The sequence below is a fragment of the Zingiber officinale genome, chromosome 7A (assembly GCF_018446385.1).
Source record: "Zingiber officinale cultivar Zhangliang chromosome 7A, Zo_v1.1, whole genome shotgun sequence".
NCBI lineage: Eukaryota > Viridiplantae > Streptophyta > Magnoliopsida > Zingiberales > Zingiberaceae > Zingiber > Zingiber officinale.
In genome coordinates this window covers 37,261,248-37,279,101 of record NC_055998.1, presented here as the reverse complement: position 1 = coordinate 37,279,101, position 17,854 = coordinate 37,261,248, and the positions used below count along the sequence as shown (strand labels likewise).

Below are 17,854 nucleotides of genomic sequence, written 5' to 3'. Positions count from 1 at the left end.
AAGATTCCTGCTCGTCGCAATGGATTACTTCTCCAAGTGGGTGGATGTCGAGCCACTAGCTAAAATAAGTGAACAGATGGTTATTAAATTCATCTGGAAAACCATCCTGTGTCGGTTCGACATCCCCCATCAGCTTGTCTCAAACAACAAAAGACAATTCGCTGGTTGGAGGCTCAGGGAATGGTACGAAGGCTACGACATCCAACAGGCATTCACCTCTGTGGCCTACCCCCAAAGCAACGGTTAGGCGGAGGTCACCAACCGGGAGATCCTCAAAGGCCTACGAGCTCGGCTCGATCACGCGGGAGGCAGCTGGGTCGATGAACTCCCTAGCGTTTTGTGGGCCTTCCATACGACTTCCAAGGAGGCGACCAGCATCACACCATTTCACCTGGTGTACGGCGGTGAAGTGGTGGTCCCCGTGGAGGTCGGAGTAGAATCCGATTGGGTTCATCTCTGCAATGAGGGGAATGCCAAGCAGAGGTGCATGGAGCTTGATTTGGTGGAGAGGCACATGACAAGGCTACCATTCGAGGCATACCGACAACATATGAAGCAGAGTTATAATCGGAGGGTGATCCCAAGATCTTTCCAAGTCGGCAACCTAGTCTGGAAGAGAATCAAGTTGGTCGGCGACGTCAAAAAGCTTGAGGCATCATGGGTGAAACCTTACAAGGTTAAACAAAAACTCTGCTCAGGAGCTTACTATTTGGAGGATGAAGATAGAAGGCGGCTCGAGTAGCTATGTAGTGTTAGTGGGGGATTGTTAGTTAGAGCTCTAGAGCCAATCATTTGATGATTGTTGTATGGACTCATTGTATCATATTCTTATATATATATAAAGACATTTGTTTATGGTTATTATGCTTACTTGTATTAGTGCCAAATAACTAAATATAATAGCGTCCTTGAGTAGAAGGTTCTTACCTATATCAATCGGTTAGTTGAATCGATAGTGAGATGATATAGGGAACACTACTCTTAATCATTCCTAGTCAAGTATTATTATTCAGGGATAATGTTAATGCGATGAGACTAGCATGTAGGTCAACTCGATGACTTGATCTTACAATTCATGGATATGGAGATATCAAGTTGACACATGGGTATGTATTGGAGAATGTATACTGAATGACCCGCCATGAGAAAGTATCATGGATCGTTATATGAGTGTCATATACTTTCTCATGTGACTATTAGTATGACTACTAGTCCTTGGACCTGAAGTCACCATGGTTCCCTACATAAGGAGTTACGTACTTTGGCTTCGTCAAACGTCACCCGTAATTGGGTGGACTATAAAGGCGATTACTGGGTATGTAACAAATTATGCGGAGGGATGTGAGTAATGTAGATGAGATCTATCCCTCCTATATGACGGGAGTGACATCGATATTCTTGATAGAGTGAGACCACTAAGTGCATGGTCATGTCTAAATGAGTTAATATGAGATGTTGAGCTCATTTGATTGAGTGAGTCTACTTGGGATTCAAGATTTAGATTGATTAGAGGATGACATGGTCTATGCCTCACATTGATCAATCTAGATGTCAAGGATAGAAGGACACTTGTTATATATTGTGAGGAATCACAATTAGTAGTCACAAGGCGATGTTGGATCTCAACATTCTTATAACTTGGGTAGTAATGATGTGTTGCTAGATACCGCTCATTACTTATGCTTCTAAATGGGTTTAGGAGCATTGCCAACGTTATAAGAACCTATAGGGTCACACATAAAAGGCAATTAGATGGAGATTAGGTTCATTTGATGAACCTAAAGGATTAGGTTCATGTGATGAACCAAATTGGATTAAGAGTAATCCAAATTGAGCTAATTGAGTTGGACTCAATTTGGTTCATGTGTTAAGTGAGTCTAATTTGGACTTAGACTCATTTAATTAATTTAATTCAATGAATAGAGATTCATTAAATTAAAATTGACTTGAACCAATTGTTAGATTAGATCAACCAAGGGAGAGAAGTCGTCAAGTTTGACTTGACTTGAGAGGAAGATGAAGGGTCAAGTTTGACTTGACCATTTGCCACCTCATTGGTGAGTTGGCAAAGAGTGGGCCAATGATGATGCTCCACATCATCATGGTTGCTTAAGTGGGATGTCACCTCATGGGAGTTACCAAGAGTTGTGACTCTTGGCATCCCATGGAGATAAAACTCCCTCTTAATGTGGTCGGTCACATTTATTCTTGTGTGGGAGTTTTCATTTTGTGGAGTAACTCCCATCTTTTTCCTCATTGTTCTCTTCTCTTCTCTCCCTCTCCTCCTCTTTGGCCGAGACTTCTTGGAGTGCTAGCACACTCAAGATTTCTTCTCCATCTCTTGTTTGTATGGATACACATAGAGGAGTATCTACTTTGATACTCTCGAGATCCGACGAACCTTGGACGAGCGGGATTAAGCGAAGGGCTTCGCATCAAGGGTAACCTCTTTTTCCTTTGTAGATCTAGTGTAGATCTAGGTTAGAGAAACTCGTACATGAAATTTTGTTTTATAAACTTCGCACGGATCCGTGGCATGGGAATTTTGGGGTTTCCGCAACGCAAAAAATAGTTTTTTGCGGCCCGAAAAATCTAACAGTGGTATCAGAGCCATGTGCGAAGCGTGTACGAGTTTTAATTTATATTTTTATGAAAATTACAGATCTGTGAATTTCTGTAAGTTTGTGATTTTTATAGATTTTATGGGTAATTTTCTCGTAGAAGCGAAGCACAAGTGTTTAGACACTTATAGGCTTCGACTACCGAGAAAATATTTCCGAAACGGCAAGGTTTCGCCCCAAATCATTTTGGGACAGCAGACTAAGGTGCTGTAGGATCGCTAAGGAACATTCACGATGGTTATATCGTGGGTAGGGGTGCTGCCCCTGACCCCGCAAGGGGGCTTCATTCCGCGATTGCGCCAGAAAATCGCTAAACGGGACCGCCGAGAATTTTTTACTCATAAAATTGTAAATATTGTAAGAAAAATTATAGAAATTTATAGAAATTACATAATTTAGAATTATGTATTATTTTGTGATGGTCATGGCCCAAAAGACCCAATTAGATTAGAAATTTGTGTTGTAATTCATATTATGGCCTGCGTGCCATTTTCTGTGATGTGCGTGTTGTATATGATACGCGACCTGTGTGTCATGCCTTTCCTATTTTTATATTCCTGTTGTAAATAGTTTAGACTCGAATGTAACTCGAGTTTCACCTTTGTAATGTACAAATTGGAGCGGTGGAAGATCCACTCGAGACGAAGTTACGAGGAGGGCACGAGCAACACAAGGTGGTCAAAGGAAGGAGCTTGAGAAGCTGTTGACCTTAGGTTGACCATCCGATCTTTTCATTGGCTTGAGAAGATCGTAGTAGGGCCATGACTAATCACAAAATATTTAATTAATTGCTTGTGTGTGTATGTGATGCATGTTAGAATAGTAATTAATTAGCGCCTTAACGATTAGATTAGATCTAAATCGCGTACATGATGCGCCCTAACGATTAGATTAGATCTAAATTGCGTATATGATACACCTCGTCGATTAGATTAGATCTCAACGCATCAACTCATAATGCCTACCATGCCGTGATACCTATCACTACCTCGATCACATGTTGTTGTTGAATCTGCCAAAGCAGAGCAACACATATTATCTTGGTAGGGTACGGAGGGACAATCTTGGTCCCGCCTATCAACGCATGGGTGAGTACAACTCAATTAGATTGAGTAACTAGTTAACTCAATTGGATTGAGTTTAACTATATGCATTTTTCCAATGGTTGGTAGATAGGTCAAAATCACGTTTATATTAACTCTTGAGCGTATTAGCCAAAACTAACTCAAGTTTTAATATAAATGCGGATCTTGATCCTATAAACAAGAGTTGCATAGAGATGTAATTGGTAATTAGTTACCTACCGATCATACTAAGTCTTGGGCGATTTAGCCAAAGCTAACTCAAGGCGTAGTATGATGTGGATCTTGTCCCACAAAATTATAGCTAATTGGTTAGAATCTAGTAAGTGTGGTTTGACCACATCACTGACTTGATTCTACAAAAGTTCTATAATTCAGTGGGAGCATCATTTAATTAAAGGCCTAATTAAATGATTAATAGAATATGATATTTATTTTCTGCATTTTTCTGTTGTAGATTGCCATGTCGTCAAATACGAACTCTTTCTCCCTGCGTTCTGTCCTTAAGAAGGACAAGCTCAACGGAGCTAATTTCCTGGACTGGTATAGGAATCTGAGAATTGTTCTCATACAAGAACGTAAACTGTACATTCTGGAGCAGCCCATTCCGGAGGCACCTCCATGCGAGCTGACTGAGATGCTTACAAGAAGCATCAAGATGACGCATTAGATGTGTCTTGTCTCATGCTTGCAACCATGAACTCTGAGCTTCAGAAGTAACACGAGTTGATGGGTGCTTATGATATGGTTGAACATCTTCGTCAACTGTATCAAGGACAAGCAGGGCACTGGAAGAGGAACTGCACAGGATACCTGGAAGATCTTAAGAAGAAGAGAAATAAGATTTCTACTTCAGGTATACATGTTATAGAAGTCAACCTCTCTATTTCTTCATCGTGGGTATTAGATACCGGATGTGCTTCTCACATTTGTACTAATGTACAAGCGCTGAAAAATATCAGATCATTGACGAAGGACGAGATAGACCTACGAGTAGGCAATGGTGCACGGGTTGCTGCTGTTGCTGTAGGAACTTATCATCTATCTCTGCCCTCTGGGCTTATATTAGAATTAGATGAATGTTGTTATGTGCCTGCTTTAACTAAGAATATCATATCAGTTTCTTGTTTGGATAAGAAAGGTTTTTCATTTATAATAAAGAACAAATGTTGTTCAGTTTATTTAAATGATATGTTCTATTTAGTGCACCTCTGATGAATGGACTCTATATTCTAAACCTTGAGAACCTTATCTATAACATAAGTACCAAGAGGTTCAAGTCAAATGACATGAACCAAACCTATCTCTGGCACTGTCGCTTAGGTCATATAAATGACAAACGCTTATCCCAACTCCATAAAGATGGTTTGCTGGACTCATTTGATTTTGAATCATATGAGACATGCGAGTCATGCCTTCTAGGCAAGATGACCAAGACTCCCTTTAGTGAACACAGTGAGAGAGCGACTGACTTGTTAGGTCTTATACATAGTGATGTATGTTGCCCTTTCAATGTCACTGCTAGAGATGGTTATAGGTACTTCATTACATTTACTGATGACTTCAGTAGATATGGTTATGTGTACTGATGACACATAAGTCAGAATCCTTCGAAAAGTTCAAAGAATTCAAGAATAAAGTACAAAACCAGCTTAGCAAGAGTATTAAGATACTTCGATCAGATCGAGGTGGAGAATACCTTAGCCATGAGTTTCGTGACTATCTAGCTGAGTGTGGGATCCTATCCCAACTCACTCCTCCTGGAACACCACAGTGGAATGGTGTATCCGAAAGGAGGAATCATACCTTATTAGATATAGTACGGTCTATGATGAGTCACACAGATCTTCCCATGTATCTTTGGGGCTATGCTCTAGACACAGCAGCCTTCATTCTCAACCGAGTTCCATCTAAGGCTGTAATAAAGACACCATATAAGATATGGACTGGGAGAGATGCCTAAGTGTCTTTTATGAGGATTTGGGGTTGTGAGGCTTATGTTTGATGTCAAGTCTCGGATAAACTTGGACCCAAATCCGATAAGTGCTATTTCATTGGATATCTCAAGGAAATGAAGGGATATTACTTCTACATTCTCAATCAACACAAAGGTAGTTGTGGCTAAGACTGGGGTATTTCTAGAAAGGGATTTTGTTTCTAGAAAGATTAGTGGGAGTACGTTCGATCTTGAAGAAGTTCAAGATATGGACCATAGCACTGAAGCCTGGATGGAAGTCGAACTGGAACCACAAAGTGTTGTGGATGATGTTGTTCCACAAGGAGTTGAGGAACAACAACCAGTTCAAGTAGGCCTACCTCTTCGCAGGTCTGATAGGGTACGTCGTCAGCCTGAGAGATACTCATTTTTCTTGTCTGACTATGATGACGTTGTGCTCATTGAGGATGAGCCTACCTCCTATTAGGAAGCTATGATGAGACTAGATTTTGAGAAATGGCTAGAAGCCATGAGATCTGAGATGGAATCTATGTACACCAACCAAGTATGGACTTTGGTTGATCCACCTGAGGGCGTAAAACCCATAGGGTGTAAGTGGGTCTTTAAGAGAAAGACTGACATGGATGGACTTATCTATAAGGGTCGCTTGGTAGCTAAAGGTTTCAAGCAGATTCATGGTATTGACTATGATGAAACCTTTTCTCCAATAGCGATGTTTAAGTCCATTCGGATCATGCTTGCTATTGCAGCATACCATGACTATAAGATATGGCAGATGGATGTCAAAACCGCGTTTCTGAATGGAAACCTACTCGAGGATGTGTACATGACACAACCTGAGGGTTTTGAAGATCCACAGCATACTGGCAGAGTATGCAAGTTGCATAGGTCCATTTATGGACTAAAGCAAGCTTCTCGGAGCTGGAATCTTCGATTTGATGATGCAATCAAACAGTTTGGTTTCATCAAGAATGAAGATGAACCTTATGTCTACAAGAAGGTTGTAGGGAACACAGTTGTCTTCCTTATATTGTATGTGGATGACATACTACTCATTGGGAAAGACATCCCTTTGCTGTAGTCTGTCAAGACTTGGCTAGGGACTTATTTCTCAATGAAGGACTTAGGTGAAGCATCCCGCATTCTTGGCATACAGATCTATAGAGATAGATCTAAGAGATTGCTTGGCTGAAGTCAAAGTACATACATTGACAAGGTATTACTTCGGTTTGCCATGCAGAACTCCAAGAAGGGATTTCTGTCGATGTCACATGGTGTGAGTCTTTCGAAGACTCAAGGTCCCTCTTCTAGAGAGGAGAGAGACCGCATGGATCAGATCCCTTATGCTTCAGCCATAGGATCTATCATGTACGTCATACTATGTACTCGTCCTGATGTCTCGTATGCTTTGAGCATGACGAGCAGATACCAGTCAGATCTAGGTGAAAGTCACTGGATAGCAGTCAAGAATATTCTTAAGTACTTGAGAAGGACTAAAGAATATTTCTTGATATATGGAGGCGATGACGAGCTAGCTGTAAAGGGTTACAGTGATGCTAGCTTCCAAACCGACTAGGATGATTATCGATCGCAGTTAGGGTTTGTGTTTTGCATAAATGGTGGTGTTGTGAGCTGAAAGAGTTCGAAGCAGGACACAGTCGTTGATTCTACAACAGAGGCCGAGTATATTGCTGCATCAGAAGCAGCAAAGGAGGCAGTTTGGATCCGCAAGTTCATCACTGAACTTGGAGTGGTTCCTAGCATCGCTGACCCTATTGTGACAACAATGGAGTAATTGCGCAGGCTAAGGAACCTCGCTCACACCAGCGGACCAAACACATACTACGGCGCTTCCATCTCATTCGAGAGAGTATCGATAGAGGAGATGCGAAGAATTACAGAGTACCCACAGAGGCTAATATCGTAGATCCCTTGACCAAGGCTTTGGCACAGAGAAAGCATGATGGTCACACTAGGTCATTAGGCCTTAAAGCCTACATTGATTGACACTAGTGTTAGTGGGAGATTATCAGTTAGAGCTCTAGAGCCAATCATTTGATGATTATTGTATGGACTCGTTGTATCATATTCTTATATATATATAAAGACATTTGTTTATGGTTATTATGCTTACTTGTATTAGTGCCAAATAACTAAGTATAATAGCGTCCTTGAGTAGAAGGTTATTACCTATATCAATCGGTTAGTTGAATTGATAGTGAGATGATATAAGGAACACTACTCTTAATCATTCCTAGTCAAGTATTATTATTCAGGGACAATGTTAATGTGACGAGACTAGCATGTAGGTCAACTCGATGACTTGATCTTACAAGTCATGGATATGGAGATATCAAGTTGACACATGAGTATGCATTGGAGAATGTATACTGAATGACCCGCCATGAGAAAGTATCATGAATCGTTATATGAGTGTCATATACTTTCTCATGTGGCTATTAGTATGACTACTAGTCCTTGGACCTGAAGTCACCATGGTTCCCTACATAAGGAGTTACGTACTTTGGGTTCGTCAAACATCACTCGTAATTGGGTGGACTATAAAGGCGATTACTGGGTATGTAACAAATTATGCGGAGGGATGTGAGTAATATAGATGAGATCTATCCCTCCTATATGACGGGAGTGACATCGATATTCTTGATAGAGTGAGACCACTCAGTGCATGGTCATGTCCAAATGAGTTAATATGAGATGTTGAGCTCATTTGATTGAGTGAGTCTACTTGGGATTCAAGATTTAGATTGATTAGAGGATGACATGGTCTATGCCTCACATTGATCAATCTAGATGTCAAGGATAGAAGGACACTTGTCATATATTGTGAGGAATCACAATTAGTAGTCACAAGGTGATGTTGGATCTCAACATTCTTATAACTTGGGTAGTAATGATGTGTTGCTAGATACCGCTCATTACTTATGCTTCTAAATGAGTTTAGGAGCATTGCCAACGTTATAAGAACCTATAGGGTCACACATAAAGGGCAATTAGATGGAGATTAGGTTTATTTGATGAACCTAAAGGATTAGGTTCATGTGATGAACCAAATTGGATTAAGAGTAATCCAAATTGAGCTAATTGAGTTGGACTCAATTTGGTTCATGTGTTAAGTGAGTCTAATTTGGACTTAGACTCATTTAATTAATTTAATTCAATGAATAGAGATTCATTAAATTAAAATTGACTTGAACCAATTGTTAGATTAGATCAACCAAGGGAGAGAAGTCGTCAAGTTTGACTTGACTTGAGAGGAAGATGAAGGGTCAAGTTTGACTTGACCATTTGCCACCTCATTGGTGAGTTGGCAAAGAGTGGGCCAATGATGATGCTCCACATCATCATGGTTGCTTAAGTGGGATGCCACCTCATGGGAGTTACCAAGAGTTGTGACTCTTGGCATCCCATGGAGATAAAACTCCCTCTTAATGTGGCCGGCCACATTTATTCTTGTGTGGGAGTTTTCATTTTGTGGAGTAACTCCCATCTTTTTCCTCATTGTTCTCTTCTCTTCTCTCCCTCTCCTCCTCTTTGGCCGAGACTTCTTGGAGTGCTAGCACACTCAAGATTTCTTCTCCATCTCTTGTTTGTGTGGATACACATAGAGGAGTATCTACTTTGATACTCTCGAGATCCGACGAACCTTGGACGAGCGGGATTAAGAGAAGGACTTCGCATCAAGGGTAACCTCTTTTTCCTTTGTAGATCTAGTGTAGATCTAGGTTAGAGAAACTTGTACACGAAATTTTGTTTTATAAACTTCGCACGGATCCATGGCATGGGAATTTCGGGGTTTCCACAACGCAAAAAATAGTTTTTTGCGACCTGAAAAACCCAACAAAGGTGGGTCACATGACAAAAGATTGCTGGGCCAAGAAAAATTTTGTTCAGAGTAATACTGCTACCTCCAATCCTAAGGAGAATAGCGAAGATGACTGGGATGTTGAAGCCTTGTTTGCTGCAGAGGAAAATGAAGTAGCTTTTACAACAATGTCAGACAAGATTAACTACAAAAATGATTGGATCGTAGATTCAGGCTGCTCAAATCACATGACAAGTGATAAAGAAAAGCTATAAAACTTGCCCGAATATAAGGGAGATCATATGGTGGTGACAACCAACAACTCAAGGTTACTAATAGCTCACATTGGTAAGACAATAATTACGCCCCGATATAATTCTAACCAGGTGTCACTTCAAGATATCTATCATGTCCCAGGAATGAAGAAAAATTTATTATCTGTGTCTCAACTAAGATCATCAGGTCACTATGTTCTATTTGGTACTGAAGATGTAAGGTATATCAAAATCTCAAAATATCAGAAACACCGATAATGGAGGGGCAACGACTAGAGTCAGTCTACGTGATGTCAGCAGAGTCTGCATATATAGACAAGACAAGGAAAAGTGAAACATCAGACATATGACATATGAGATTAGGTCATGTTAACTATTCCAAGTTAAACATGATGGTGAAGAAGTCAATACTTAAGGGGCTTCCTCAACTAGACATACGAACAGACACGGTATGTGCGGGATGTCAATATGGTAAATCACGCCAATTACCATATCAAGAGTCAAAGTTTAAAGCAAAGGAACCATTAGAGTTAGTCCACTCTGATGTATTCAGACCTGTTAAGCAACTATCAATCGGCGATATGCAGTACATGGTGACATTCATTGATGACTTCTCAAGGTATGTCTGGATCTTATTTATGAAAAAAAATCTGATACATTTTCCAAGTTTAAAAGTTCAAACAGTCAGTCGAAGGAGAATTAAGAACAAAGATCTGTTATTTACGCACAGACAATGGGGGAGAATATAGCTCAAGAGAGTTCTCCCAATACTTAAGAGAAAGTTGAATATACCATCAGTACACATGTGCCAACACACCATAGCAGAATGATGTAGCAGAAAGAAAGAACTGACATCTTGCAGAAGTTTATCGGAGTATGTTACACGACAAGAATGTACCTGGACGGTTTTGGGTTGAAGCAATGAGGACTGCAGCTTTTGTCATTAACAAACTTCCTTAACCAAGGTTAGAATTCATTTCACCTTTTGGGAAATTATGGAACATAAAACCTACAGTTAGCTACTTTCGAGTATTTGGTTGTGTATGTTATGTATTTGTTTCTGATCACTTAAGAACCAAGTTCAATAAGAAAGCTATTAGATGTATCTTTGTGGGATATGATAGCCAAAGAAAGGGGTGGAAATGTTGCAATCCAACAAGTGGAAGATGTTACACTTCACGAAAATGTAGTGTTTGATGACGCATCTTCTTGGTGGAATCCCGTTAAGGAGGTGTTGTCAGATTCTAAAGGCCTCGAAGACAAATTGCAACAAAAGATGAGAGAGCATATTGTTCAACTTCAACCAAGTTCAGATGAATCAGGAGATCCAAATGACAATGATATTGAACAAGGAGTGGCTCAGAGTCCTTGGCAAACCGGCATATATCAACAACCAAATGAAGAAGAGAGGCCTAGTGAAATGGAAGAATCAACTTCACAATCTCAACTTCGAAGGTCAATCAGAACACGAAGGCCAAATCCAAAATATGTCAATGCAACCATAGTTGAAGAAGCAACAGAGCCTGAGACATTTGAAGAAGCGTCGCAAAGTCCTGAGTGGGTGATAGCTATGAAAGAAGAGATTGATGCACTGCAGCAAAATCAAACTTGGGATCTCATACCAAAACCAAGAGATGTGAAACCCATTTCTTGCAAGTGGGTTTTCAAAACAAAGCGTCGTCCAGATGGGTCAATCGAGAGGTACAAGGCACAATTGGTAGCTCGTGGTTTCCTCAATAGTATGGACTAGACTATGATGAAACATTTAGTCTAGTGGTAAAACTTACAACTGTACGAATCCTTCTTGCACTTGCAGCCAACAAAGACTGGAATCTATGGCAGATGGATGTGAAGAATGCTTTTCTTCATGGAAAATTGGATTGGGAAATTTATATGATCCAACCAATAGGTTTTCAGAACCAACATCATCCTGAATATGTTTGTAAGCTACGGAAAACACTCTACGGATTGAAACAAGCACCTAGGGCGTGGTATGGTAAAATTGTTGAATTTCTAACTCAAAGTGGTTATTTAGTAACATCTACATATTCCAGCTTATTTATCAAAACAAATAAAGGAAAATTAGCTATCGTGTTAGTATATGTGGATGACCTAGTCATAACAGGCGATGACAAAGAAGAAATTCTTCAAACAAAGGAGAATTTATCAGTTCGCTTTCAAATGAAAGAACTTGGGCAACTTAAGCATTTTCTTGGTTTAGAGATTAATCACACACAAAATTGAATATTTCTTTGTCAACAAAAATATTCCAAAGACTTGTTGAAAAAGTTTGGAATGCTCGAATGCAAGTCGATCTCGACACCCATGGAGCCAAATATCAGAATGTGTGCACATGAAGGGAAAAGTTTAGAAGATGCAACTATGTATCAACAATTGGTAGGTAGTCTCATCTACTTAACCTTAACTCGACCTGATATTTCTTATGCAGTCAGTGTGATAAGTCGGTATATGCAAAATCCAAAGAAGCCTCATTTGGAAGCAACTCGACGAATATTAAGATATGTAAAGAGCACAACTGATTATGACCTTTTATACAAAAGAAATAAAGACTGCAAGTTAGTTGGCTACTGCGATGCTGACTATGCAGGAGATTGTGACACAAGAAGATCAACAACTGGTTATGTATTCAAGCTTGGTTCTGGAACAATCTCGTGGTGTAGCAAAAGACAACCAATTGTATCATTGTCAACTACTGAAGCTGAGTATCGAGCAACAGCAATGGCAGCTCAAGAGAGCACATGGGTAATACAACTAATGAATAATCTACATCAACCAGTAGATTATGCAGTTCCAGTATATTGTGACAATCAATCAGTAATTCGTTTGACAGAAAATTGAATCTTTCATGCAAGAACTAAGCATGTTAAAGTTCATTATCATTTTATCAAAGAAAAAATTCTGCAAGGAGAAATTGAGATGAGACAAATCAGTACAGATGATCAAGTTGCGGACGTGTTTACAAAAGGATTAAACGCCAACAAATTTAAGATGTTCCGTTATCAACTCAGCGCAGTACAAAGGGTTGGTGTTGAGGGGGAGTGTTGAAGATCAATACCAACCCGTTAATAGATAAGAATAAAAATATAGATGGGAGTATTTTTTTTCTCATTCAATGAATAAGATTTAACAGATAGAAATTAGAATGTGTGGTTGAGAGTATTTCTCTCATTCAATAGATAGAATTTAATTGATAAGAATTAAAATGTATGGTTGAGAGTATTTCTCTCATCCAATGGATAGGGATATAATTTCTTGGTAGATAGAATCTAGTTTTCTGATCAACTATGTATCTTGTATGGTGAGTACTATAAATACTCCCCCTGCATTCTTGTTTCATCATCCAACGAAAAATAAAAGTATAGAGTCTTCAAGTTGAAAGTTGTTCTTCATCTTCCTTTTCTTTTCCTCTCTAAAATTATGAGTGATCCTCAAAAGTATTATAGTGTCTTTGAAGTGTGAATATAATACAAGTAATTTATTTACTTGTTTATAGTCCAATTTTTTTTCTCGACATTTGAGTCTCACATTTCTTATCCGTCCAGAGCCAACACGGAGGAGGTAAATCACGGGTGGATACTAGCCCTTGGAATAGTCACCGACGCATGATGGAAATATTTACCTCGACTATGCTGAGATTCAAATCTCATACCTCAAGTTGACAGCACCTCATGCGTTAGCCACTAGACTGTCCTGAGAGGATTTGAGTCTCACGTTTTAAGGTGACACATGAGGTTGTAAATTGATAAGGCAATTTTTTTGATTTAATTCAATCATCTAGTAGACTGATTAGTTAACTATTATGAGGGTTTGGGGAAGAAAATATAACTTTGAACAAGATCTAATATATTGCATTGCTCCACTTTTTTTCCCTGTTGATTGCTTCTACATTTTTGGGTTTATTTTTGTTTGTTTTTAACAATGTTTTTTTTCTTTCTTTTCACAATTTTTTTAGTAATTTTATTTTTTAAGACTAAAATATATAATGTATAACTAGATTGCAAAATATAAAAATCAGGTTAACTAAGACTTGAGCTTCCCCATGAATGGAAATGGTTTGCAAAATTGATGGCCTTTAATGACAATACGTGAGGACAATGTCCTTGAAAAGTTAATGTGATTTAGGGATTTGCCATAAGTTTTCATGTGACTGATTTAATCCTATGGAAGTTTTTCATCGACTATTAGATAAATCCGAAAGTATAAGTGACTCCTCGCTCAATGATTAATGCCCCAGATTTTTCATCTCATTAGAAAAAAATATCCTATAGTACATCATAATTGAGATCTAAATGGTGTATACTTAGAAAACTACTTGAATGCCTTACTGTTGGACCATGGTCCAGGGGCTTGCCATAAGTTTGTTGAACACTGAGAGGGATGACAATTCACAAAGACAAGAAGGCAAGAGAGTTTGATTAGAATCCAATTAAAGGTGAGAAGTGATGGATGAGGATGCCACTAAAGATTCAGGATGATGAAAAAAGACAGAGAAACTAGCATTGAGATTGGAACACCACACTTTGATACTAATTGACACAACCGAACCACACTTATGATGAAGTTACGGAGGTCAAGTTGTTGATGAGTACTTGACACGACTACGTTGATTGATATGCTTGATGGATGAAAGCTCAAGAACAAAGTGAACTTAAAGGTGATTAATAAAGGTTAAGACAAAAGTAAACTTGGAGGGGTTAATGCATGAGACCAAAGGTTCCTAAGGAGGTGGATTATAAGACAAGAAACATGTGTTTGTTGGTTCAATAGCCTCATAGCACTAGATTGAGGCAAACTCATGGAAGGCAAGGATGAAATAAAGTAAGTTGGCCGGAAGGCTCGATGCAGCCAAGGAATTGAAGGTTTGACAAAGTGGACTTAAGGGTTATAAGAAATTGTGAGTGAATGGAAGTGGATCCGTTCGATTGGATATTTGAGCAATAATCTAAATGGTTTCAATAAAAAAGTAGTAAGGATGTTGTCTTTGCAATTCAGTCGAATGGGGATGCTTTTAATTTCACAAGATTCAAGTAAAAGTAGCTACAAATAGAGAGACAAAGGGACCTCGATATGTAACTCTCAAACAACTCGATAGATTTCAACAACTTCTAGAACTCTAAAAGATTCTTGTAGGTTTCAACTCTCAGTTATTTTTTTCCCCTCCCTGTTCTACTTATATGATTTGAGGAGATCAATAATGAATTCTCTTTGTACTATCATAACTTGTATCATGTCTACAAGATTTCTCCACCTTTAAAATATAGAAAATTTATGTGTAGTGATTTTCGAAGAGTAAGACTAAAGGTTTAACACTGACATATATACCTTACAACTCACACTTCTAACAAAGTTTATTTTTCCCCTTGTATACTCAAGAGGTGTTTGGTTGAAGAGTTTAGGAATAAGAGAATGGAATGATAGTAAAAAATGGTATTTGGATTGTGAGTTTGAGAATGATAATTTGAAAATGATTTCTAAATTTAATTATGGGAATCAATCAAACCCATATAACTAGGTGGGGTTTATTTCCATTCTCATTTCTATTACACCTTACTATCAAACACATATTCATAGTCATTCCTATCATTTAACCAAACACCACTTCAATTTTTTTTTATGTCTAATAACAATAACTGTGTTAACTCAGTCTCTCACTGTTTGCTTTGATTACATGAATAAACTAACTGTGCAAACTCTAGAATTAGATCTCTGACCAATGCTTAGTCCGTACAAATGTTGTAGATTGATCACTCTAATCTCAATTTGGCTCCACAGTTCTTTCTATCCACTGAACTTGGAACACTTAATGATACATGCACAACATTATTCAAAACAATCTATAAAATGTCTTAATTTTCACACTAATCAGGCAAAAGAAGTGACAAATATACTACTCTTCAGATCTAAAAGAGTTCTTCATTGATTCAGCAAAAATGAAATTTATTTTTGCTTTTTTGCTTGCATGAACTTAATCCAACCAAATGAAGGGTTATGAGAGCATCAAACATGCATCTATGGTGTGTGAGTTGCATGAACTTGAATGGATCATTACTCCCTTATTTCTTAACCAAATCTCATGATTTCGAGTTCTAAGGATTCTTCTGTTACTCTATTTTAACATGAAACAAAAATCTTTGCATAAGGATCTCTGTAGTTCTCTCTGAAGCTCTTGAACTCTGACAAACTCACACAAAGGTCTTGATTCGACCTATGCGCGTTCAAAATTCAATTTATCACTGATAACTCAACCGATTCTCCTGAGTCCAGATTCGTTTGAAAGCCAAGTTCAAGAGGTGTAGAGTGATGGGAATTTTGGGGAATTTACTTGAATATTTCTTGAGTTATTGTCCTGCAAAGTGAGAAAAGAAGCACACTCTATCCAAGCCCAAACGCCCTGCCCACTTAACTACAAGCCGGCCGCTTGCCTTAACTCCATCTCAACCGTTGGTAGCACCCCATCCGAGGGATCACATTTGAAGGTAGCTGGGGTAGCGATCCGTGGGAACAATCCGTGGGCCAATCAGCTTTCGTCGTTCTCCCTTCAGGCGTATATTTAAATCCTTCCTCCTCCGGCATCTTAACCATCTCTTCAATCAACCCCCAGATCTGAGTCTTAGCTCCGTCCAAGTACCAGAGTTCCGGGCATGGCGCAGGAGGAGGTAGAAGTCGCCCCGGCGGTCGGTGAAACCTTGGTAGATCCTTCCAGTGCTGAAGCCCCGGCGGAAGGCGGCGCGGAGGCTGTAGACGCGCATCCGGCCGCCGATGTCAATCCTCCCAAGGAAAAGAAGGAGCCCAAGCCTAGGAAGAAGCCGTCAGGCCCCCGGAAGCTCTCCTCACACCCGCCCTACGCTGAGGTAACAACAGTGTCTCCCTCATCGATTGGATCTTGCTTTAGGATAAATCTCCATTGTGAGTTTCTGGTCGGGATATGTAGATGATTACCGAGGCGATCGTGACGTTGAAGGAGCGTGCTGGATCGAGCCAGTACGCGATCGGCAAGTACATCGAGGACAAGCAGAAGGATCACCTCCCTGGGAACTTTCGGAAGATCCTCCTCAGCCAGCTGAGGAGGCTCGTAGCTGCTGAAAAGTTGAAGAAGGTAAAGAATTCGTACAAGCTCTCCGGTGCTCCGGCCGCATCTTCCTCTGCTGCCCCGGCCAAGCCAAAGGCAAAGCCCAAGTCCAAGCCGAAGCCGAAGCCTAAGCCTAAAACCGTCACGAAGAAACCCAAAGCGAAGCCTGCTGCAGCCAAACCCAAGGCTAGCCCAGCAGCGGCCAAGTCCAAGTCGAATCCTGCGACGGCCGCCAATCCCAAAGCCAAGTCGGCGCCTGCTGCTAAAACAAAATCTAATTCGCAACCAAAGGCGAAGGCTAAGCCAGCAAAGGCTGGTAAGTCCAAGGCGCAGTCTGCTCCGCCAGCGGCGAACACGAAGGTTAAGCCTAAAGCACCAGCCGCGGCCAAACCTAAGCCGAAGCCTAAGCCAAAGCCTGCGGCCGCAAAGTCCAAGCCAGCCGTGACACGATCGAAAGCCAAGTCCCCTGCACCGCCTTCTAGGGCGCCAAAGACGACGAAGGGCACACCTTCGAAGAAGCCAGCGCCGCCAAAGAAGGCTCCGGCCGCATCCAAAAGGAAGGCGGCTGCGCCACCGGCGAAGAAAGCTCCGGCGAAGAAGGCGAGGAAGTAGTCCGATGATTTTAGTTGTTTTAATTTTCTTTTGTTATGTCTTTGTCGAAGTGGCAGTTTATGTATATCTGGCCAAGTGTTAAGGGTACGATGATGATGTCGAAGGTTCGTTGTATCGTATTAGTTAGAAGAAAGAGAGTTTAGCCCTCCGCTTACCGTAGGAGGGGAGTGTCATATCTGTTCGTTGTGCTGGGTACCGACCGTCTCTCGGGATTGTTGAGAATTGACGTGGTCAGTCTTTGAAGACGACGGTTAATGAGAGAAGCTTCTTTGGGGTTTTGATTAATAGAGTTGGTTTAGCAAACAAATAGGAGCTTAGCCATGAGAGTGATAAGAGCATCCATATTGGGAAATGGGAGCTCCTTGTCTACGAACATCATTCTCCAATCTCCGAC

At 40.1% G+C, this 17,854-nt stretch overlaps 1 protein-coding gene across 1 annotated transcript; it reads left to right on the top strand.

Moving 5' to 3' along the window:
• Positions 1–16,345: 16,345 nt before the first annotated feature.
• Positions 16,346–17,633, top strand: LOC122001332 (histone H1-like). Its single transcript, XM_042556031.1, has 2 exons — positions 16,346–16,630; positions 16,711–17,633. Exons 1-2 carry the CDS (start codon positions 16,421–16,423, stop codon positions 17,458–17,460), a joined length of 960 nt encoding a protein of 319 aa, XP_042411965.1. The 5' UTR covers positions 16,346–16,420; the 3' UTR covers positions 17,461–17,633.
• The last annotated feature ends 221 nt before the right edge of the window (positions 17,634–17,854 follow it).

Excerpts from the sequence above, each read along its gene's own strand:
- LOC122001332 (XM_042556031.1), top strand. The coding sequence starts at position 16,421 with ATGGCGCAGGAGGAGGTAGAAGTCGCCCCGGCGGTCGGTGAAACCTTG. Across the intron at positions 16,631-16,710 it reads CACACCCGCCCTACGCTGAG|ATGATTACCGAGGCGATCGT; the intron begins GTAACAACAGTG and ends CGGGATATGTAG.